Source organism: Hyperolius riggenbachi, chromosome 11 (assembly GCF_040937935.1).
Source record: "Hyperolius riggenbachi isolate aHypRig1 chromosome 11, aHypRig1.pri, whole genome shotgun sequence".
Taxonomy (NCBI): Eukaryota; Metazoa; Chordata; class Amphibia; order Anura; family Hyperoliidae; genus Hyperolius; species Hyperolius riggenbachi.
In genome coordinates, this window is record NC_090656.1 from 6,076,470 (window position 1) to 6,101,725 (window position 25,256).

Sequence of the window (25,256 nt, forward strand, 5' to 3'; positions counted from 1 at the left end):
GGGGCGCTGACTGATTCACCTTCTCCCTGTGCAGGCTGCTGCTCAGGGCGTAGTGCTGAAATGGGGAGGCCTGTCAGGCCCTGTTAGCATTCACATGCATCAGCTGAGGGGGAGGGGGAGCCAGAAGGTCCTTTAAATGCACCAGGCAGACTCAGTAAGTGTACACATTTATCCACGCAACCCACAGGTGACAAGCCGGGAGTCATGTGACTTATGCTCAGAGTCTTTTTCAACCTCGACTGTATCACAGCTAGTTCTGTTCAAAGGAGAACTTACTATTATTATTCAGTATTTATATAGCGCCAACATCTTCCGCAGCGCTGTACAGATTATATACAGGGAGTGCAGAATTATTAGGCAAATGAGTATTTTGACCACATCATCCTCTTAATGCATGTTGTCTTACTCCAAGCTGTATAGGCTCAAAAGCCTACTACCAATTAAGCATATTAGGTGATGTGCATCTCTGTAATGAGAAGGGGTGTGGTCTAATGACATCAACACCCTATATCAGGTGTGCATAATTATTAGGCAACTTCCTTTCCATTGGCAAAATGGGTCAAAAGAAGGACTTGACAGGCTCAGAAAAGTCAAAAATAGTGAGATATCTTGCAAAGGGATGCAGCACTCTTAAAATTGCAAAGCTTATGAAGCGTGATCATCGAACAATCAAGCGTTTCATTCAAAATAGTCAACAGGGTCGCAAGAAGCGTGTGGAAAAACCAATGCGCAAAATAACTGCCCATGAACTGAGAAAAGTCAAGCGTGCAGCTGCCAAGATGCCACTTGCCACCAGTTTGGCCATATTTCAGAGCTGCAACATCACTGGAGTGTCCAAAAGCACAAGGTGTGCAATACTCAGAGACATGGCCAAGGTAAGAAAGGCTGAAAGACGACCACCACTGAACAAGACACACAAGCTGAAACGTCAAGACTGGGCCAAGAAATATCTAAAGACTGATTTTCCTAAGGTTTTATGGACTGATGAAATGAGAATGAGTCTTGATGGGCCAGATGGATGGGCCCGTGGCTGGATTGGTAAAGGGCAGAGAGCTCCAGTCCGACTCAGACGCCAGCAAGGTGGAGGTGGAGTACTGGTTTGGGCTGGTATCATCAAAGATGAGCTTGTGGGGCCTTTTCGGGTTGAGGATGGAGTCAAGCTCAACTCCCAGTCCTACTGCCAGTTTCTGGAAGACACCTTCTTCAAGCAGTGGTACAGGAAGAAGTCTGCATCCTTCAAGAAAAACATGATTTTCATGCAGGACAATGCTCCATCACACTCGTCCAAGTACTCCACAGCGTGGCTGGCAAGAAAGGGTATAAAAGAAGAAAAACTAATGACATGGCCTCCTTGTTCACCTGATCTGAACCCCATTGAGAACCTGTGGTCCATCATAAAATGTGAGATTTACAAGGAGGGAAAACAGTACTCCTCTCTGAACAGTGTCTGGGAGGCTGTGGTTGCTGCTGCACGCAATGTTGATGGTGAACAGATCAAAACACTGACCGAATCCATGGATGGCAGGCTTTTGAGTGTCCTTGCAAAGAAAGGTGGCTATATTGGTCACTGATTTGTTTTTGTTTTTTGTTTTTGAATGTCAGAAATGTATATTTGTGAATGTTGAGATGTTATATTGGTTTCACTGGTAAAAATAAATAATTGAAATGGGTATATATGTGTTTTTTGTTAAGTTGCCTAATAATTATGCACAGTAATAGTCACCTGCACACATACATATATCCCCTTAAAATAGCTAAAACTAAAAACAAACTAAAAACTACTTTCAAAAATATTCAGCTGTGATATTAATGAGTTTTTTGGGTTCATTGAGAACATGGTTGTTGTTCAATAATAAAATTATTCCTCAAAAATACAACTTGCCTAATAATTCTGCACTCCCTGTATTGTCTTGTCACTAACTGTCCCTCAGAGGAGCTCACAATCTAATCCGTACCAGAGTCATATGTCTATGTATAGTGTAGTGTAGTGTATGTATCATAGTCTTGGGCCAATTTAGGGGAAAGCCAGTTAAATTATTTGTATGTTTTTGGAATGTGGGAGGAAACCGGAGTGCTTAGAGGAAACCCACACAGACAAGGGGATAACATAAACTCTGTGTAGATACTGCCCTGACTGCAATTCAAACTTAAAAAGAACCCGAGGTGTAAGGCCTATGGAGGCTGCCATATTTATTTCCTTTTAAACAATACCAGTTACCTGGCAGTCCTGCTGTTTCTGGTCAGTAGGGTGTAAATCACACACCTGACACAAGCATGCAGCTAATCTTGTCAGATTTGTCATAGACATCTGATCTGCATGCTTGTTCAGGGGCTGTGGCTTAGAGTATTAGAGGCAGAGGCTCAGCAGGACAGCCAGGCAATGTGCATTATTTAAAAGGAAATAAAAAAATGTCAGCCTCCATAGGCCTTACACCTCGGGTTCCCTTTAAAAAGGTACAGTAGTGAAAATACCATAATGGGTAAAATGGCTTATTACAATTTTTTACAATATTCATTTATAGATGATTTAGTCAGTGTTTGCCCATTGTAATATCTTTCCTCACCCTGATTGACATTCTGAAATAAATCACATCTTTAGCCCCGGCAGGTGCAGCTCTGCGGAATGTTTGTTTCTGAGAGCTTCTGGGAGGGCGGGGTTACATACCGCAATATATAGATACAGGAAGGATTTCTGACGCTGAAACCAGTAAAATTATTGTAAAAGTGGGTATAGTGAATCATTTACTGCTACTATATAACAATACAGGGCCTCTTTAAAGTGGACCTGAACTCTTGCACAGGACAGAAGGAAAACAGAGAGAAATGCACCCTGTATGTATTTAGAGTTTAGCCTGTGTAATTCCCCCTCATTAATGTCTAATCACAAGTTGTAATTTGATCTCTCCTCTGTGCCACATGACTGCCATGGCAGTGATGGCAGATAAGCCCATTTGAAAGCACAGCATTAACAATATGTCTGCTACCATGAATCAGGAAGTAGACACACTGCAGATTTATTGCAGGATTTGTATAAGCTGATAAGCTGCTTTGCTTAGGCATACTTTTGTTTTTAAAGGACACCCAAGGTGAAAATAAACTGCTGAGATAAACAATTGCATCTATCCTCTTCTCCTAAAAATGACTTTTATAGATATCCCACAGTTTTATTTTATATTTAAATCTACCTTTTAAGTTTTGTAATGTTTCATTGTCTCTGCTCAATAACACACTCATTGAAGTATGCCAGAGCTCAACTCTATGAAGTGTTGGTGCTTTTTATCTTTCCTGCTCTCAGAAGCCATTTTCTGCCAGGAAAGTGTTTTATGGCTGTCATTCCTTATCAGTGAGGGTTACGCTATAGTCCGACCCACTCCCGACCCGGATAGAAACTGCCACTTACATATCTGATATTTAATTCTTTCGAGCAGAGAAAGAAAAAAATAAACACAGCCTAGTTATTTGTGTGCTAGGCACTGTACATGCACATGTCTATCTCATCATGTCACATGTCACCTCAGGTGTCCTTTAAAGAAAAAAAACTTTAGTCTTTGCAGCTATAATGCAAGTATTCAGCCTGTCTAACCCCTGAGTCATTCAATCAGTTGGCCGGGTAGCTAAAGGTGCGTACACACGGACAATACACGGATAGCGGCGGTCAGAGACTCGCCTCTTGCACTAATTGCCGCCTTAGTGCTCCTGCACATATTTTACAAGTGAATCAGTAAAGTGAAAAAAAAAAGTTTAAAAGGGTTTTTATTAAAGAGGAACTGTAACGGCAAAACGTCCCCTGGGGGGTCCTCACCTCGGGTGGGGGAAGCCTCCGGATCCTAATGAGGCTTCCCATGCCGTCCTCCATCCCTCAGGGGTCTCGCTGCAGTCCTCCGTACAGCCGTGACGTAATATTTACCTTCCCGGCTCCTGCGCAGGCGCTCTGACGGCTCCTAAGTAGGCGGAAATACCCGATCGCCGTCGGGTCTGCTCTACTGCGCAGGCGCAAGTTTCCGGCGCCTGCGCAGTAGAGCGGACCCGACGGAGATCGGGTATTTACGTCTATTTCCGTGCCGAAAGTCGCCACAGCGCCCCCGCTGGAGCCAGCAAAGGTAAATATTGAACTGACAGTCGGGCCTGTCGCCGGCTGTTCGGAGGGCTGCAGCGAGACCCCCGTGGGATGGAGGACGGTGTGGGAAGCCTCATTAGGATCCGGAGGCTTCCCCCACCCGAGGTGAGTACCCCCAGGGGAGGTTTTTCATGTTACAGAGTCTCTTTAAAGTTTACTAAAGGGAAAGTGTCACATTAAATAATAATTATTATTTTTTCTGCATTGAAGCTTTAAAGGGAATCTGAAGTGAAAATAAACTTATGATATAATGATTTGTATGTGTAGTACAGATAAGAAATACAACATTAGCAGCAGAGATATGAGTCTAATATTGTTCCCAGTACAGATAGAGTTAAGAAACTCCAGTTATCTATGCAAAAGAGCCATTGAGCTCCACGACTTTATAAAGTTGTGGACAGCACTGTCTCTTGAAGCACTTATCTCAACTGTCTCTCGTTGTTTCTTCTTTGTTTATGTTTTTTCTGCAGAGAAAAGTTCAATGGGCCAGTAGCCAGCTCTGTGAAATCATTTAGAATACTGAGTAGTGTGGAAACTGCTATTATTAGAGAATGATGCAATGTTATAAAATTAAAAAACTATATACCTGAAAAAATGACACTATTTTCTTTGCTACTAATGTTCTATTAATTTTCCGAATTACACAACCAATTTATTATAGCATGAGTTTTTTTTCGCTTCAGTGTCACTTTAACCACTTATCGTCTTAGGGCATACCTTGTACGTTCAGTTCTGTGCTGCCGTAGGTTCTTGGATGTACGGGGTACGTCCAGCATTGAAAACCGCTGCACGCTCTCACAATCACGCGTGTTCCCGCGAGTACACGGTGTGCTTTGATTGGGGCATGTGAACTGATGTTCACAGCCAATCAGATCGTCTGTGCTGTGATTGATTACTGCTATTGCCAATAGTCGCAATCATTCATGCAAAGTAAAAAATAAATAAAAAATTGAGCAATTTTAAAAAAAAGTTTATTAAAGTGACAAGTGAAGTGTTGAAGTGTTAACCCCTTCCCAACAAATTAACCCCTTGTGTCACCTATACTTGACCTTTGTGGACAACTGTAATGGTTGTAACCCATAGCGTTTGGATGTGATCGCTAAGGCGACAGTTTGGGAACCCAACAACGTATAGATGCATAACTAGGCTGTTGCCTAGCAATGCATCTGTACAGCACTGAGGTACACAGACTATGCGACATAGCGATCGCACGCAATCGCTACAAACGCACAGGCTGGAGATGATTGTCTGCGATATGCCCAACTACTGAGGAAATATGGCATATAAGGTATCAATTTAACTTGGACGATATAAATAACATATTTTAAGGTGTTTTATAACCACTTGTGATGTGAGAACTAGGAAAGGTGAAAAAAAAAAGGTAATTTCAGCATTTATGCCTAACTTTCTCCTGAAAATGCCAATAAAATTAAACAATTTTTAGGAAAAAAAATTTATATGCAGGGCTGTGGAGTCTGTATAAAAATTTTCAGATGCCAAATCCGACTTTCCAGTTTATGAGACCTCCAATTCCGACTCCGGGTACCCAAAATGGCTCCGACTCCTTGACTCCGACTCCTTAGTCTAATACCTACCGGGGCTGTGGTTTTTGTACAAAAATCATCCGACTCCTCAGTTTATGAAACCTCCGACTCCGGGCACCCAAAATTGCTCCGACTCTACAGCCCTGCTAAAATGCCAAAATAGTCAGGAACCTTAAGGGGTAAAACCTCCGGAACCTGAAGTGGTTAATTCAAATCGTCTGCGGCTTGGAGTCCATCTAATGACAAAAGTACTAAAATACCCAGCATGCCTTTCCCTCATCTGTCAGTAAACAGCTCCCGCGTCTGTCTTGCAGGTATGGGAACATTTCCTGAGCAGAGAAACCCCCTCAGTGAACGTCTTCATGGCCGTTCCAACCGTCTACTGCAAGCTGATCGATTACTACAACCAGCACTACAACCAGCCCCATGTGCGAGACTTCATACGAGCCGTGTGCCAGGAGAAATTCAGGTACCGCAATGCCGCTATTTCTCTCTTATCTCCTCCTCTACCCCTTCTCTCTCCTTTCCATTCCTTCTCCTCACCCCCCCCCCCCATTCCCTCTCATCCCTTCTCCTCACCCTCCTCCCCTTTTCTCTCATGCTCTCTCCTCACCCCCCGCCCCCTTATCTCTCATCCTCTCCCACCCCCCATTCCCTTCTCTCTCATCCCCTCTCCTAACCCCCCCCCCCTATTTCCCCCCCTTCCCTTCTCTTTAATCCCCCCCCCCCCTTCTCTCTCTTATTTTCTCCTCACCCTCCTCCCCTTTTTCTCTTACCCTGTTTCGTCACCCTCCCTCCCCTTCTCTCTTATCCCCCCCCCCCCCCCCCGCTGTCTCATCCCCCCCTTCTCTCTCATATTTTCTCTTCACTCCCTCCCCTTTTCTCTCATCCCCTCCCCCCCTTCCCTCCTCTCTTATCCTATTCCCCTCCCCCGTCTCTCATCTTCTCTCCCCCCCCCCTCCCCTTCTTTTTCCTCTCCTCCTTCTTTCTCATCTTCTCCCCCTCTACTTCTCTCTCATTCCTTCCTTGCCTCCCCTGGTGCCACGTGGTATAGGTGTTTGTGGTGACGGTGGACACCAGAGGAGGCCAGGAGTGGCGCCGGTGGAGAGGTGAGACTTTACACTGCACACGGGCAAGGGGGGACATCAGCCAGGGGTACGTCTGTCATCACAAAATTGAACACTGTCACTTCTGCGCACCTGATCAAGCACTTACCACCAAGATTTTCCACCATGTCTGATAGATCCTTTTGACTGATTTCTGATGGAAAATTATCTAATCAGAAGGTCGATCAGTCCACAATCTCGAGTGGCGTATGCGCACCTTTATTGATTGGTTGCTGTCACGTGATTATGTCTCACTTCTACTTCCAGTTTTAGTCCAAAGAGAAAGGCATGATCACAACCAATCAAAGATTTACCTGTCACATTGATTTCTCTTGATGAACGTGTGTGGGACATGTAGCCTTCTCATCCACTTACAGAATTGCTGTGTTAGGTGTAATTTCAACGAGCCTACTAAAAAACCCAAAAACTACTAGAACCTCTGTCTGAGCTGGATAGTCATGTGATCTGAGCATTGTTCTTGCTGCTGTCAGGTTGATGGTGTCTGGTTCCTCTGCACTTCCTGTTCCGGTGTTGGAGGAATGGCGGGAGATCACCGGTCACACGCTTCTGGAGAGATACGGCATGACGGAAATCGGCATGGCTCTGACCAACCCTCTGAGAGGACCCCGAATCCCAGGTACCCACCCCCGTGTCAATGGGACAGTCACATACTTCTGACAAAAATATTGAAGCCTCCCTCAATTCCCAATCGCATTGCCTCAGTTTCCTCTTCTCCTACAAAATGTAATGTGTTCAATGTGTTTTAAAGAGAACCCGAGGTGGATCTTCGGGGGGCAGATGGAATACAGAGGCCTGATCTCTGCCTAATGACAAGGTAATGACAAGGCTCTGTGTCCCCACACCGCCGCTCTGTGCCCCCCCACCACCACCACTGCGCTATAGCCTCCCGAGTTTAGTGACAAGATTTGTCGCTAACTCGGAGGTAAACACAGGGAAGAGGAATTCTCTGTCCAAAACGCCTGCCAGGGGCGTTCCTACAGGGTTTCCTGAGCCGCCGTTGGGCAGCTTTGTCTCCCTGGCCACGCCTCCTGCCGCTCCCCCGCCTCACGCCATGGGAGACACACAGTCTCTCAGTGCAGCGTCGTGACCCAGAGGTCACAAAAGTGAAAGTGGGCCAGTGCGGCCCACAGCAGAGACAGTTTTTGCGGCTACTTGATCTGCTCAGCCCCACGGATCAGGTAGCCTACCTCTTTTTTTCTTTTTTGAGCCCACCTCGGGGCTCTCTTTAAGGAAAAATGTAACTAACTTTAAGAAGGGAAAAAAATATAAATCCAGGCATTGCAATGTGAGAAAAAATAGAAGATGGATCGAGAAATGTTAAATACTTGCTATGTAATTAGTTCATGTTTGACCCACTGTGAACCTGCAGGTTAGCATCTTTACTCCTGGCAGGCATGCAGAACATTGCACCAACTGACCTTATCTATAAACGCTCCCATTTACAATGTGATAGGCTAAAATGTTATTATTAGGCTTGCTTGGCAGTTGGCAGCAGCCGTTATCTCCCACAATGCATCTAGGATCACAGTAAGGAAATGTGAGAAAACGCGGAAAAGCCGCCGCGTGTGTTCAGAACAAGGCGGCTGATTCCGCGTCCAACGCGGCGGTTTGCACGCGTACATCTACCATTATGGCTGAACGCGGAGAAACCGCCGCATGCCCTGATAGCGGTGCGGCTGGTTCCGCGTCCAGCGCGGCGGGTGGTACACAACACATGGCTGGTGTGGCTGGGACTGATAGTCCACACAGGTTCAGAAGGACGCGCGCGCGCGCTGAGAAGCAGAACTTTTATGACAGCCAGAAGGGAGTCAGCTGACCAAGCCCGTCAGCTGACGATTCAACCAGTTCCCATTGGTCCTGCACTTAGGGGAGGCGCTGGAGAGCGCTGTGCTATATATACTGGGTGCTGGTCATTCACTGGTTGTCTGCCGTTGCGATCACTACGTGGAAGCACTCAGACCTTTTGTTAGATTCTGTGTTACCAGTTGTTATATTCAGACTAGTTCCAGGGTGTTGATGATCAAGGACCTCACACCCAGATTAGGGAATTGTATTACCATTCTGTTATACTTCAGACTAGGTCCAGGGTGTTGATGATCAAGGACCTCATACCCAGATTAGGGACTTGTATTACCATTCTGTTATACTTCAGACTAGTTCCAGGGTGTTGATGATCACGGACCTCACACCCAGACTAGGGAATTGTGTTATCATTCTGTTATATGTCAGACTAGTTCCAGGGTGTTGATGATCATGGAGCTCACACCAAGACTAGGCATTGTTTATTATCTGTTATGACTTTCTGCTTTCCTGACCACTCTTCTGATTACTGATTTGGTACTTCGCTATATCTGATACTCTGTTGCCAAACTCTGCATGTCTTAGGATTACTGAATCTGTCTCCTGTCTTTGTACTTATCTGTCTGTGTGTTGCCGACCTGGCTTGCCCGACCTCGAGAGCTATCTCCCTACCTTAGAGATAGTGCACAGATCATTAGTGACACTCTCCTATTGGTGTCACTCACACTCTGGTCCTTCCATCTCCTGGCCTGGCTCCTCCCTTCGGGAGATTCTCAGGTTACTGGAAGGCACTTGTTCTCTTATGCAGTATAGTCTACTGCTCAGATACCTATTCTCCAGGTATTGTCCTCAAAGTATTTACTGTTGCACCAAAACACTCATATCTCTCCGGTGTCTAGAGGTTAGTGATATATCTGATTATCGGTGATACCGCAGATCACCAATAATCAGATCCTCTCTGTGTTACACCGATCGTTACAGGAAACTGCCAGAACCACGGTCCTGACATCACACTGTGGGAGGGGTTTCACCACAATATCAGCCATACACAGACATCCCTGATGATCTATTTGAGAAAAGGAATAGATTTCTTGTGGGAAAGGGGAGATCAGCTACTGATTGGGATGAAGTTTAATTTTGCATTAAAGTTTAGAGGATCTGCAGTGGAGTCATGTGGCCTGTACTGCTCCCTATTTGTTCTCTTCATTGAGTGTAATTGCTCCCAGGGCTGGTTCTAGACTTTCTACTGCCTATACTATATGTAGTATAGTTGCTCCAGTATATATGTAGTATAGTTGCCCCAGTATATGTAGTATAGCTGCCCCAGTATATATGTAGTATAGTTGCCCCAGTATATGTAGTATAGTTGCCCCAGTATATATGTAGTATAGTTGCCCCAGTATATGTAGTATAGTTGCCCCAGTATATGTAATATAGTTGCCCCAGTATATATGTAGTATAGTTGCCCCAGTATATGTAGTATAGCTGCCCCAGTATATATGTAGTATAGTTGCCCCAGTATATGTAGTATAGTTGCCCCAGTATATATGTAGTATAGTTGCCCCAGTATATGTAGTATAGCTGCCCCAGTATATATGTAGTATAGTTGCCCCAGTATATATGTAGTATAGTTGCCCCAGTATATGTAGTATAGTTGCCCCAGTATATGTAGTATAGTTGCCCCAGTATATATGTAGTATAGTTGCCCCAGTATATGTAGTATAGTTGCCCCAGTATATGTAGTATAGTTGCCCCAGTATATATGTAGTATAGTTGCCCCAGTATATGTAGTATAGTTGCCCCAGTATATGTAGTATAGCTGCCCCAGTATATATGTAGTATAGTTGCCCCAGTATATGTAGTATAGTTGCCCCAGTATATATGTAGTATAGTTGCCCCAGTATATGTAGTATAGTTGCCCCAGTATATGTAGTATAGTTGCCCCAGTATATATGTAGTATAGTTGCCCCAGTATATGTAGTATAGTTGCCCCAGTATATATGTAGTATAGTTGCCCCAGTATATATGTAGTATAGTTGCCCCAGTATATGTAGTATAGTTGCCCCAGTATAGGCAGTATAGTTGCTTCAGTATAGGTAGTATAGTTGCTCCAGTATAGGTAGTATAGATGCCCCAGTATAGGTAGTATAGTTGCTCCAGTATAGGTAGTATAGTTGCTCCAGTATAGGTAGTATAGATGCCCCAGTATAGGTAGTATAGTTGCTCCAGTATATGTAGTATAGTACTCCAGTATAGGTAGTATAGTTGCTCCAGTATAGGTAGTATAGTTGCTCCAGTATAGGTAGTATAGTTGCTCCAGTATAGGTAGTATAGTTGCTCCAGTATAGGTAGTATAGATGCCACAGTATAGGTAGTATAGTTGCTCCAGTATAGGTAGTATAGTTGCTCCAGTATAGGTAGTATAGTTGCTCCAGTATAGGTAGTATAGATGCCCCAGTATATGTAGTATAGTTGCTCCAGTATAGGTAGTATAGTTGCTCCAGTATAGGTAGTATAGTTGCTCCAGTATAGGTAGTATAGATGCCCCAGTATAGGTAGTATAGTTGCTCCAGTATAGGTAGTATAGTTGCTCCAGTATAGGTAGTATAGTTGCTCCAGTATAGGTAGTATACTTGCTCCAGTATAGGTAGTATATTTGCCCCAGTATAGGTAGTATAGTTGCCCCAGTATAGGTAGTATAGTTGCCCCAGTATATGTAGTATAGTTGCCCCAGTATATGTAGTATAGTTGCCCCAGTATATATGTAGTATAGTTGCCCCAGTATATGTAGTATAGTTGCCCCAGTATATATGTAGTATAGTTGCCCCAGTATAGGAAGTATAGTTTCCCCAGTATAGGCAGTATAGTTGCTCCAGTATAGGTAGTATAGTTGCTCCAGTATAGGTAGTATAGTTGCCCCAGTATATGTAGTATAGTTGCCCCAGTATATGTAGTATAGTTGCCCCAGTATATATGTAGTATAGTTGCCCCAGTATATATGTAGTATAGTTGCCCCAGTATATACAGTGGTGTGAAAAACTATTTGCCCCCTTCCTGATTTCTTATTCTTTTGCATGTTTGTCACACTTAAATGTTTCTGCTCATCAAAAACCGTTAACTATTAGTCAAAGATAACATAATTGAACACAAAATGCAGTTTTAAATGATGGGTTATATTATTTAGTGAAAAAAAAACTCCAAATCTACATGTCCCTGTGTGAAAAAGTGATTGCCCCCCTTGTTAAAAAATAACTTAACTGTGGTTTATCACACCTGAGTTCAATTTCTGTAGTCACCCCCAGGCCTGATTACTGCCACACCTGTTTCAATCAAGAAATAACTTAAATAGGAGCTATCTGACACAGAGAAGTAGACCAAAAGCACCTCAAAAGCTAGTCATCATGCCAAGATCCAAAGAAATTCAGGAACAAATGAGAACAAAAGTACTGTAATTGAGATCTATCAGTCTGGTAAAGGTTATAAAGCCATTTCTAAAGCTTTGGGACTCCAGCGAACCACAGTGAGAGTCATTATCCACAAATGGCAAAAACATGGAACAGTGATGAACCTTCCCAGGAGTGGCCGGCTGACCAAAATTACCCCAAGAGCGCAGAGAGAACTCATCCGAGAGGCCACAAAAGACCCCAGGACAACATCTAAAGAACTGCAGGCCTCACTTGCCTCAATTAAGGTCAGTGTTCACGACTCCACCATAAGAAAGAGATTGGGCAAAAACGGCCTGCATGGCAGATATCCAAGGCGCAATCCACTTTTAAGCAAAAAGAACATTAAGGCTCGTCTCAATTTTGCTAAAAAACATCTCAATGATTGACAAGACTTTTGGGAAAATACCTTGTGGACCGACGAGACAAAAGTTGAACTTTTTGGAAGGTGCGTGTCCCGTTACATCTGGCGTAGAAGTAACATAGCATTTCAGCAAAAGAACATCATACCAACAGTAAAATATGGTGGTGGTACTGTGATGGTCTGGGGTTGTTTTGCTGCTTCAGGACCTAGAAGGCTTGCTGTGATAGATGGAACCATGAATTCTACTGTCTACCAAAAAATCCTGAAGGAGAATGTCCGGCCATCTGTTCGTCAACTCAAGCTGAAGCGATCTTAGGTGCTGCAGCAGGACAATGACCCAAAACACACCAGCAAATCCACCTCTGAATGGCTGAAGAAAAACAAAATGAAGACTTTGGAGTGGCCTAGTCAAAGTCCTGACCTGAATCCTATTGAGATGTTGTGGCATGACCTTAAAAAGGTGGTTCATGCTAGAAAACCCTCAAATAAAGCTGAATTACTACAATTCTGCAAAGATGAGTGGGCTAAAATTCCTCCAGAGCGCTGTAAAAGACTTGTTGCAAGTTATCGCAAATGCTTGATTGCAGTTATTGCTGCTAAGGGTGGCCCAACCAGTTATTAGGTTCAGGGGGCAATTTCTTTTTCACACAGGGCCATGTAGGTTTTGAGATTTTTTTCTCACTAAATAATAAAAACCATCATTTAAAACTGCATTTTGTGTTCAATTATGATATCTTTGACTAATAGTTAACGGTTTTTAATGAGCAGAAACATTTAAGTGTGACAAACATGCAAAAGAATAAGAAATCAGGAAGGGGGCAAATAGTTTTTCACACCACTGTATGTAGTATAGTTGCCCCAGTATATATGTAGTATAGTTGCCCCAGTATATATGTAGTATAGTTGCCCCAGTATAGGCAGTATAGTTGCTCCAGAATAGGTAGTATAGTTGCCCCAGTATAGGTAGTATAGTTGCCCCAGTATAGGAAGTATAGTTGCCCCAGTATATGTAGTATAGTTGCCCCAGTATATGTAGTATAGTTGCCCCAGTATAGGTAGTATAGTTGCCCCAGTATAGGTAGTATAGTTTCCCCAGTATAGGTAGTATAGTTGCTCCAGTATAGGTAGTATAGTTGCCCCTGTATAGGCAGTATAGTTGCCCCAGTATAGGTAGTATAGTTGCCCCAGTATATGTAGTATAGTTGCCCCAGTATAGGCAGTATAGTTGCCCCAGTATAGGTAGTATAGTTTCCCCAGTATAGGTAGTATAGTTGCCCCAGTATAGGTAGTATAGTTGCCCCAGTATAGGTAGTATAGTTGCCCCAGTATATGTAGTATAGTTGCCCCAGTATAGGCAGTATAGTTGCCCCAGTATAGGTAGTATAGTCGCCCCAGTATAGGTAGTATAGTTGACCCCAGTATAGGCAGTATAGTTGCCCCAGTATAGGTAGTATAGTCGCCCCAGTATAGGTAGTATAGTTGACCCCAGTATAGGCAGTATAGTTGCCCCAGTATAGGTAGTATAGTCGCCCCAGTATAGGTAGTATAGTTGCCCCAGTATAGACAGTATAGTTGCCCCAGTATAGGTAGTATAGTCGCCCCAGTATAGGTAGTATAGTTGACCCCAGTATAGGTAGTGTAGTTTCCCTAGTATAGGTAGTATAGTTGCTCCAGTATAGGTAGTATAGTTGCCCCAGTATATGTAGTATAGTTGCCCCAGTATAGGTAGTATAGTTGCCCCAGTATAGGTAGTATAGTTGCCCCAGTATAGGTAGTATAGTTGCCCCAGTATATGTAGTATAGTTGCCCCAGTATAGGCAGTATAGTTGCCCCAGTATAGGTAGTATAGTCGCCCCAGTATAGGTAGTATAGTTGACCCCAGTATAGGCAGTATAGTTGCCCCAGTATAGGTAGTATAGTCGCCCCAGTATAGGTAGTATAGTTGACCCCAGTATAGGCAGTATAGTTGCCCCAGTATAGGTAGTATAGTCGCCCCAGTATAGGTAGTATAGTTGCCCCAGTATAGACAGTATAGTTGCCCCAGTATAGGTAGTATAGTCGCCCCAGTATAGGTAGTATAGTTGACCCCAGTATAGGTAGTGTAGTTTCCCTAGTATAGGTAGTATAGTTGCTCCAGTATAGGTAGTATAGTTGCCCCAGTATATGTAGTATAGTTGCCCCAGTATAGGCAGTATAGTTGCCCCAGTATAGGTAGTATAGTCGCCCCAGTATAGGTAGTATAGTTGACCCCAGTATAGGCAGTATAGTTGCCCCAGTATAGGTAGTATAGTCGCCCCAGTATAGGTAGTATAGTCGCCCCAGTATAGGTAGTATAGTTGCCCCAGTATAGACAGTATAGTTGCCCCAGTATAGGTAGTATAGTCGCCCCAGTATAGGTAGTATAGTTGACCCCAGTATAGGTAGTGTAGTTTCCCTAGTATAGGTAGTATAGTTGCTCCAGTATAGGTAGTATAGTTGCCCCAGTATATGTAGTATAGTTGCCCCAGTATAGGTAGTATAGTTGCCCCAGTATAGATAATGTAATTGCCTCTAGGCCTGCTCCCCACAACCGCCGCTCGTGTTACATTATGAGCTGGCAGCAGCTTCCTGTAGTATCGCCCTCGACGCCCTCCTTTCCTCCGTGCATGATGTCATACATCTTTCACGGCAGTGCGTCCAGCGGCTACTGTGAAGCAGTAGAAGCAGGACTGCGGTTCCCCAGGTAATTACAGGGAGCTGTGAAAGATGTATGACATCATGCTTGGAGGAGAGGGAGTCGGCTGGGACGATAATACAGGAAGCTCATAACAAGGTAACACGAGCGGCGGGGGGTGGGGGGGGTGTTTTGTCACTTGGCGTCATGGGCCAACTGCTCCTGGTTGCCCCCTGGGGATTTTTTTCCACTGGCCCCCTAAGAGAGAGAGCACATCCAGGTAAGAGGCGGGGCTTAGTTCTGACAGCGGACTCCTGGGGATTGCCTGCAGGAAGCCTGCCAGTCCACCACAACAGACCAGGTGCCGTCCAAGTCATGTGACTGAGCTGAATTTCCCTAAACTTGACATATTTTCACGTTTTCAATACGCTGGGCATAGGAGATTGTGCTACAAAGATGATCAGCAGGGCAATGCAGATGGCAAAGGAGAGCAAACGGGCTCTATAGTGAAAATCTCTGTAAAGTAAAAAAACTCGTGTAGAGAGAAAACCAGATATTCACCTCACCGGTTTCTGGGCCTGAATCATAGTTCTCTATGTGATAGCAGGTTAGATCCTCTGATTCCTTCAAGATGGCAAACACACCACGCCCCTTCCTGTAATGTGCACTATGGGAAAGAAAGGGGAGTGACTTTGATTGACACACCCATTTTCAGAAGTGGCAGCGCGTATAGCCCTGATGGTGGTGCTCACTAAACCGCCAGCACAGAGTGAAGGGGTGCTAAGGAGGGGCAGAGACCATCAGCAGTGCTACTGGAGAACTGAACATGTGGCTTCCTCTTTACTGAGGTCTTTATTTTATTTTATTTCATGACAGTTTCACGGTAGATTCACATCCTGCTCTGTATAGTTTTCTATTCTCACATCCTTAAAGGGGCACTATAGCAAATTAAGCATTTTTAATCACTTATGTGATTACAGATGGTATATCTACATCCTGCAGGACTTCAGTTCCTGCTCAGGGACGTAGATATTTGTCTGTTGTGGGGATGGCCGCCACTCGCACGGGTACTAGTCGCCGGCCGTTAGCGGGGAGATGAATGAATGGGAATGCATACATACTTTTTTCCCCCGATTTTTGCTCATTTTAAATATGCCTTTGTAAAGAAACTTCAGAAATCAGAAAACTTTATTTTGCCAAGCATGACTGGGTCATGCCTAGAATTGTTATTGGCACAATACATACCAGGGATGCTGTCACGAGTAGATTCGAGTGGCCTAAGCACTCGAACTCGTGATTCAAATGAGCAATAATTAATGCAGGTGTGGAGCGGGACATAAGGGGTTATTTACCCATAAGGCTGCGTGTTCCCTGCGCTCCAAATAGGATCCATACGCGTCCTATTCATCGCATTACAAGCCTCGCTGCAGGCACTTCTTCCGGCTTGAAGGAGGAAGTGCCCACAGTGCCTGCAGCGAGGCTTGTAACGCAAAGAATAGGACGCGTATGGATCCTATTTGGAGCCCAGGGAACACGCAGCCTTATGGGTAAATAACCCCTTATGTCCCGCTCCACACCTGCATTAATTATTGCTCATTTGAATCACGAGTTTGAGTGCTTAGGCCACTCGAATCTACTCGTGACAGCATCCCTGATACATACATCAGGCTCAGAGAGAAGATAGAGACATAGATAGCAGCGAGCCGTAGGGGCATCGGTTAGGACGAGTTAGCATTACATTTTGTTGCATTCCACTATACATTGCTCTGTACATTGCATTGCACTATACCGCCCCGTAGCTCGTCGTGGCTTGCATTGATGGAAGTATGTGGAGGGAGTTAAGGAGGCTGACCGCCGAGGGGAAGAAAGAGTCTCGTGGTCTTTGTGGAGATGGCCCGAAGCCTCCGGCCAAACTTGGAGATTCAGCTCCTTATTCTACCAAAAGAAAGCCTTATTGGTCAGGAAAAAACAAACTCAAATTTAGATCGATATCTTTAGATCAGAAAGAACAGAAAGTTCTAACCGGTTAAACTGATGCCGTGTAATACCCCATCGTTCATCTTGTTCCTATAAAGAGATGTGAGAAGGCGTCAGATTCTTATTGTTTAATTACAGCTGCAGCTGCTGCTATAAACGATATGAGATGAGGTTATTTAGGAATTGTGTGCCTGTGCATTCATTTTATGCGTTTCAGTTTTTCAGTCCAGCCAATGTGAAGTAAGCTGCTAAACCCCCAAAACGAAAAAGTTTAATACTCACCTATGTAGAATGAATTTGTGGAAAACTAAAAGAAAATTGAGAGCCCACGGTGGTGTAGTATGTCTAGGTCAAATTAAATAAGACCAATTATTGTGAATGAATCCTCACAAGTTCAGGTTACCACTAAGGCGACCACCATATCGGCAGGTGGGGGAGCTTAGAACCGACCCCACACAGGTTAAGACGTCGCTCTCTGTAGATCGGAAAAGTAGCAGATACACCCCTCCACCACGGGTGGACTAACTTGCAGATATGTAATGAAACAGAGGTGCCGGTAAGATTAAAATACACTAAAAACAGTTTAAAAATTGTAGGTAGTGATGGACTTTCCTCCACACTGAAGACTCGATATGTTAATTTCAGGCAAACATTTTATTGCATACACAAAAATGTGACGCGTTTCGCCCGTTTTTCACCCGCTTCTTCAGGCAATTAACAGGAGCAACTTCACACGAGCTTATTAGTAGGCAAGTATGTGAGTCATGTTAAAGAGGAGCTGTCAGCCATGCTATCTCAGAAAAAAACAAACACATATATAAGTAGATAAATACTTGCTCTACTTACATAACACATGTATTGTACTGTCCACGTTTCGATTTTAATGATTTTTCTACAGTAAAAAAAAGAGAAAATCCTTCTTAGCATTTCCCATTTTAACTGTAGCTATTTTAAAGCCAATCCTGATGTAATTTCCTCCCTTACCCTCCTCTGCCTGATTTGCCCGCCCTCCACTGTAGAAAGTGCATTGTCTCAGCATGAGAAATATTGGCCAATCAGAGAGGAACAGAGGTGTGGTGTAACGAAAATTCCACGTCGCGGACGGATTGCGGAAATATGGTCGCATCCGTTCCGACAGGCGGACCTTCCAATCCGCATCCGCCGCGCAAGATCCTCCGGGTGCACCGCGCCAAACTCACCGGCGTGCTGCTCATCAGGGCTCTGCCATCTTGCCTCTAGGGGGTACGCGCGCACGCCAGTCACACCTTTATACCCCTAGAAAGCGTGTCAGCTGACCTGGAGGTCAGCTGACGTTTTTAGCCTGCTCTGATTGGTTGCTGCTTGGGGTGGGGACTTCTGTCCCAGTATTTAAGGAAGTGCTTTTCAGTCTCACTTCGTCTGTGTTTGCGATACCCTGTGTCAGCACTCAGACTTAGTCAGTTTCCGTGTGATTATCTGGCAGGACCCCGGCTCTTGTCACACCTAACTAGTCTTGTATTTGATATTGCGTCATATACTGGTTCATTGCCAATATATACGCATATTGAACCGTATTGATTTATTGCGTATGACTCTGTGCCTGTCTTGACTATTCTTCTGTTTCCTGATTCTGTACCTCACCAGCCCGTAACATTATCGACTATTGGCTTGTTTTCTGACTATTCTCTTGTCTCACGTTTCTGTACTGTTGCCGCCTGATCCGTTGCCGAACCTCTATTTGTCTGACCTTTCTCCCTTCAGTGGAACGTCTCCCACTGTAGGGTCTCTTTCTGAGGCTTGCCTCTCTGTGACCCCCGCCCCTAGCAGACCCTTGCTGCTAGAGGCAGAGACTCCTCCACTACTTCCATTGGAGGATCTCACACACGGGGTTCCCATTCAGAGGTAACCACACCTCTGAGGAATTACTGTGTGGTGGACATTTCCACAGACTTGTGAATCTACACTGTATTGATCTTGCTGCATTTGTTTCGTGTGTCTACTACCTTTTTTGATTAGCCCGCATTATTGGCAATTCCGCAGATTGCTATATAATCGGGCCAATCCTTGTATTATTAGCGATTCTGCGGATCACTAATAATCAAGGCTCTGGGTGTGACACTGATCTTGACAGATCGTTACATGTGGGAGGAGAAAACAGGAGGGAAAAGGCTTCAGCCACTTAGGCTGCATTAGTTAAGTCTGAAGGGAAGTAGAGTAGCAAAAATGGACAACCCAGCATGCCTTGCAACTTCCTTTTTGTGTACCAAGTTTTGTGTGTACCAATAAGAATCAGGTAAACTGGGGAATGATCATTTATCAACAAGAAAAGTAATAGCGATTTTAAGTTTTGGTTTGCCTAGTTAGCTACTCACGTATGGAGAGGGAATGCTCTGGATCGCATAGACCCTTCCTGTTCCTCTCTCTGTCTCCTTGCTCCTCTGCTGTCCCCCGCTCCTCTCTCTGTCTCCTCGCTCCTCTCTCTGTCTCCTCGCTCCTCTGCTGTCCCTCGTTCCTCTCTCTGTCTCCTCGCTCCTCTGCTGTCCCTCGTTCCTCTCTCTGTCTCCTCGCTCCTCTGCTGTCCCTCGTTCCTCTCTCTGTCTCCTCGCTCCTCTGCTGTCCCTCGTTCCTGTCTCTGTCTCCTCACTCCTCTGCTGTCCCTCGTTCCTCTCTCTCTGTCTCCTTGCTCCTCTGCTGTCCCCCGTTCCTCTCTCTGTCTCATTGCTCCTCTGCTGTCCCCCGTTCCTCTCTCTGTCTCCTCGCTCCTCTGCTGTCCCTCGTTCCTCTCTCTGTCTCCTCGCTCCTCTGCTGTCCCTCGCTCCTCTCTCTGTCTCCTCGCTCCTCTGCTGCCCCTCGTTCCTCTCTCTGTCTCCTCACTCCTCTGCTGTCCCCCGTTCCTCTCTCTGTCTCCTTGCTCTTCTGCTGTCCCCCGCTCATATTTGGCACCTTCAGGACTCCTCGGGAGGCTTTGGAAGTGCTCAGACTCCCGGGGTACTTCCGATAACAAGGAGCTCCGTACTGGGTATGCGCGGGTTGTGCTCGCACGTGCGCAGTATTCAAAAGTACTCAGGGAGGGCCGAAGACATTCAAACAAACTGGTTGAAGAACTTTACAGGGCCCTGCGGTGGAACAGGGGGGCGGAGAGAGGGGCGGGAATACTCTGTGGGATCCCAAGCCTTCCCCCTCCATACGTATCTTAAAGAGACTCTGTAACATTCAAAAGATCCCCTGGGGGGTACTCACCTCGGGTGGGGGAAGCCTCCGGATCCTAATGAGGCTTCCCACGCCGTCCTCTGTCCCACGGGGGTCTCTCCGCAGCCCTCCGAACAGCCGGCGACTGTGCCGACTGTCAGTTCAATATTTACCTTTGCTGGCTCCAGCAGGGGCGCTGTGGCGGCTTTCCATTCCGAACTACACGGAAATACCCGATCTCATTCGGGTCCGCTCTACTGCGCAGGCGCAGGAAACTTGCGCCTGCGCAGTAGAGCGGACCCGACGGCGATCGGGTATTTCCGTGAAGTTCGGAGCCGACAGCCGTCAGAGCGCCTGCGCAGGAGCCAGGAAGGTAAATATTGACGTCACCGCTGCCCGGACTCCACGGAGGGCTGCAGCGAGACCCCTGACGGATGGAGGACGGCGTGGGAAGCCTCATTAGGATCCGGAGGCTTCCCCCACCCGAGGTGAGTACCCCCCAGGGGATCTTTTTATGTTACAGTTCCTCTTTAACTTTTATTTTAAAGAGGAACGGTTGCGAAAATCTTAAAATTTATAACACGTACAAATAAGAGGTACATTTCTTCCAGAGTAAAATGAGCCATAAATTACTTTTCTCCTATGTTGCTGTCACTTACAGTAGGTAGTAGAAATCTGACATTACCGACAGGTTTTGGACTAGTCCATCTCTCCATAGGGGATTCTCAGCATGGCCTTTATAAAGACTTTCACTGAAAAAGATTTATACAAAGATGCTGGCCAGCCTCCCTGCTCGCTGCACACTATTTTGGCAGTTGGACAGAGCAACTGCCATTCACTAAGTGCTTTTAAAAATAAAGAAAACCCTGAGAACCCCCCTATAGGAAGATGGGCCAGTCCAAAATCTGTCAGTAATGTCAGATTTCTACTGCTTACTGTAAGTGACAGCAAACTAGGAGAAAAGTAATTTTTGGCTCATTTTACTCTGGGAGAAATGTACTTCTTATGTGTGTGTGTTTTAAATTTTAATATTTTTGCGACAGTTCCTCTTTAAGGGCTCTTTTGCTCTTACAGGTAATTCCTGAATTGCGTTCCCCTATTTCACCGGAAGGTGCCACAAAAGTCTGTGGAGACTTTCACACTTATTGCCGTCCCTTGCGGTTCACCGGAAGTCTCCCAGCCGGCACAAGAGCAGCAGCGCGTTACCGCACGGTGTTTGGGGTGATATAAGTCTACGGGCGACGCACGGGGTGTAAATGACGGAGTGCGGTGCGTCGCCGCGTGCATGCGCTGACGGACGGGAATCCCAGTAGCAAACTTCCTGTCCAGCAGGAAGTACATCATCGAGCAGGGGGCGGCGCTATGCATATGATCGTGTCGGTGCACTCTACCGCAGGGTCATATGGGCAAGGCGTTTTGTATTGCGTTGTGATACAGCAGGAGCATATCACCACACCACAATGCATTAAGGAGAATGAAGCGGAAAAATAAATGATGATATAATGAATTGGTTGTGTAGTACGGATAATTACTACGGTAGAACATTAGTAGCAAAGAAAATATAATATTTTTATTTTCAGTTATGTAGTGTTTTTTATAAAATTGCATCATTCTCTAATTGCAGTTTACACACTACGGGCTTGATTCACATGAGTGCTAACTGTTAGCACGGCCGTTTTCGCGCAAATTTTCGCGTTTGCAGGCGATCACGAATTTTATCTTGCAATTAAACGTTTTCACACACAAACGCGAATTTCCGCGTGAAAAGTGTCAAATTCGCGTTTGCATGCGAAAACGTTTAAGTGCGCGCGGAAATTCGTGATCGCGCGCAAACGCCCGTGCTAACAGTTAGCACTCTTTTGTGAATCAAGCCCTACATCAGCATTTTAAATGATTTTACAGAGCAGGCTAGGGAACTTTTGAACTGTCCTCGGTAGAAAAAAAAGAAAATAGAGTGACTGACAGTTGAGATAACAAGCTTCAGAAGACAGAGCTCTCTGCGACTTTGAAAGTCGTGGAGCTTAATGGCTCTTTTGCATAGTTAACAAATGGAGTTTCTTAACTCTTCCTGTACTGGAAACAATTTTAGACTTATGTCTCTGCTCCTCATGTTTTATTTCTTAGCTGTACTACACATACAAATCATTATATCATACATATTTTTTTCATTTCAGTGTCTCTAAAAAAGTGTAAAATGATTGAATGGGATGATTGATCAGGCTGCTTTATCTCTAGATGTGCGGCCATCATCAGAGGAGATTATAACTCCTCTCCCGTCTCTTGCTAGCCGAGCCTGGGAGCGCAGAAAGGGTTAACCCAGTTGCCCGAGCTTCTCTCTCTCTCTGTTCACGCACGGAATTATGAATTATTCATGGGCAGCTCACGCCTCTCCGGGTCTAATCAGCGCTTTAATTGGAGGTTTAGATCACAGTTGGCTAATGGCTGCTCCAGCGGGGACCTGGCGCATTGTGACAGGCGGATCGCAGTGTGTCTTATCACCAGCCTGTCTCAGTCCTCCTAGGGCCCCTCCGTACACAGCAGCTTGTGGACTCCCCTGAGCCAAGCACATGCAGCATCCTCAATTACCCAGCCCTGCTCTTAGCGGCAGCCTCGGCGCGGAGGAGGGTGGGTGGGGGGGTTGCAGCGCCCGTCTGTTCCACTTACTGAGAGGGCTGGTGCTCCTGCCTCTCAGTCCACGGACGCTTATGGAGGTGCGGGAGGCTTATGTAGAGAATGAGGCACAAAAAGGCCATAGTGTCACCTATCTGTAAAGGACAAGGGGGAAAGGAAGGGGGGGGGGCACTCAATAGACAATTTGAGAAAACTGGTTAGCCAACCGCGGAGTAACCACCTAAATAATCTCACCTGAGATTCTTGCCGATTAGCCCATAAGGGTTGGTTGGCTGAAAAGCTTTTGTCCCACTCAGAACCGGGATCCACATCTTTCCAGCGATCCCCGGTTCTGAGTGGGACAAAAGCTCTTCAGCTGACCAACCCATATGGGCTAATCGGCAAGAATCTCAGGTGAGATTATTCCACGGTTCACTAACCAGTTTTCTCAAGTTGTCTACTGAGTGCGCTCCCCCCCCCCCCCTCCTTTTCACCTTGTCCTTTACAGATATCTTCACCACCCAGAGTGGCTTTTAAAAGCAGCAACACCAAGTAACACACTTTGCCTATGCGTTACGTCGGTATTGCCAAGATCGCTTCCTGTGTCGAGTACAGAGGTCAAACAACCCTTTCTTCCTCATAGTGTCACCTAATATAACATGTAAATAGTCTTTTGCATGCGAAGGTTGTTGCTGTGTGTTGTATTTCTGCGCTCTTCTCCGCATTTGTAAGCATGAAGGTCCTTACACACGCTAAATTAAAGTCACCGCAAACAACTTTGCCCCCGACGAAGAGAAACCAGACGACATTGTCCGCACACGGGTATTGCAAAGGACTATGGGATTGATTCACAAAGCTTTTCTTGCCTAAAGCTGGCTATGCATCTATCGACTTGTTGGCCGATCGACCATTCAGTTCGATAATTATTATTGCATCAGAGGAAAATCGGTGCTGCCAAGAGCATGCCTTATCGACGATGCGACCAATTTCTGGCCGAAATTGGTCGCCTGTATCGATCAGACATGCTGCAAGATGTTGAACCGTTGTGGTCGATCGGTGGCGCAGCAGTAACGACGAGTGATATCGGGACAAACTCGACGAAACCCCCGCCGCTGTCCCCCCAATGTCAAATCTTTCCCCCCCCCCCGCCCGGTGCAGTATACTTTTCCTGTCCATATCCACTGATGGCTGCGTCCGCAATCCGCATACACTCGTCCCACATGGTTGTTGGCATAATGTGGTAGCATGTGAGATGTCACAAGGCGGCGGAGGCGATGTCACAAGGCCGATTCCTGATTGATTTCATGCTGATCGGCCTGCGGTGTATGGACAGACCAGTCACAGATAGAGATTTGCCTCTTGGTTGAATCTGCCCATCATCGCTAGATACATGGCTACCTTTACTTTTCATCTTCACTGTAGGTAGATCTTAAGGGGCCCATACACTAGTTGATTTCAGCCATCGATCAATTCTATAGAATCGATCAGAAATTGATTCTTTCAAATCTATCTATCAATCGATCGATTTGTGGCCGATTTCGATCGAGTTTGATGGATTTATCTATCTGGCAGGATGGAAAATCTAGGTGGATCGGCTGCTGGCAGCAGATCTATGGCCCATAGAGTTGTAATTTTGAAAAGGAAAGGAGGCGCCCTTGTAGTGTGTTCGGTATAAATTTATGCAAAAAGACTTTGCTCGGTGTAGGATTCGATAATTTTATTAATAAAAGCACTTTGGACAACGCGTTTCACGGTTCAAACCGCTTCCTCAGGTCAAGTTGAGGTGCTTTGTTACAGCGTATATCCCGAAGCCACACAGGAGGAGCAGAGACGGCAAAGGCTGAGTGGCTGAGCCTACACCGAGCAAAGTCTTTTTGCATAAATTTATACCGAACACACTACAAGGGCGCCTCCTTTCCTTTTCAAAATTACAACTTAGTATCACCCCTTTGGTGGGGTTCTTCACGACTACCCAGAAGTGAAATCTTTTTCCTAAGGAGCTGCGACCGATCTTCTCAAAGACCGAGTGGGGACGGGACTTCCCTACATGCCATACAGAGTGGTTGCCTCAACAGCAACCTACACTTGTGAGTATAATTACTACTCTTACTGTCTAACCACCTACCGGGAGATAATACACCATAAGGGCTCCTGGTACCCCTGCGTTTTTTTCTTTCTGTACTTGCTACAGCCCTCGGCCCATAGAGTTGCATTGGATCTAATGGTCCAATAATGCATTTAGATAGATTTCCAGTAGATTTCATTCTGAAATCTATTGGAAATCTGTTCCTAGCGTGTGGCACACATCAGATAGATTCCTTTCAGAATCGACTTAACTGGCATCTGACAGAAATTTATCTGATGGTCGAATTTGCTGCAAATCTATAAGTGTATGGCCACCTTAAAGGGGAACTTCAGCCTAAACAAACATACTGTCATTAAGTTACATTACT

General features: G+C 45.4%; 1 protein-coding gene across 3 annotated transcripts in view; it reads left to right on the top strand.

The window, feature by feature from the left end:
- ACSF3 (acyl-CoA synthetase family member 3) overlaps nt 1-25,256 on the top strand; it is an 86,004-nt gene that overhangs the window by 12,387 nt on the left and 48,361 nt on the right. For all 3 annotated transcript variants that reach the window (XM_068260402.1, XM_068260404.1, XM_068260403.1), the window contains exons 4-5: nt 5,976-6,130; nt 7,259-7,404. In XM_068260402.1, the coding sequence (XP_068116503.1) occupies nt 5,976-6,130; nt 7,259-7,404 (301 nt within the window). The remainder of the gene's footprint in view (nt 1-5,975; nt 6,131-7,258; nt 7,405-25,256) is intronic.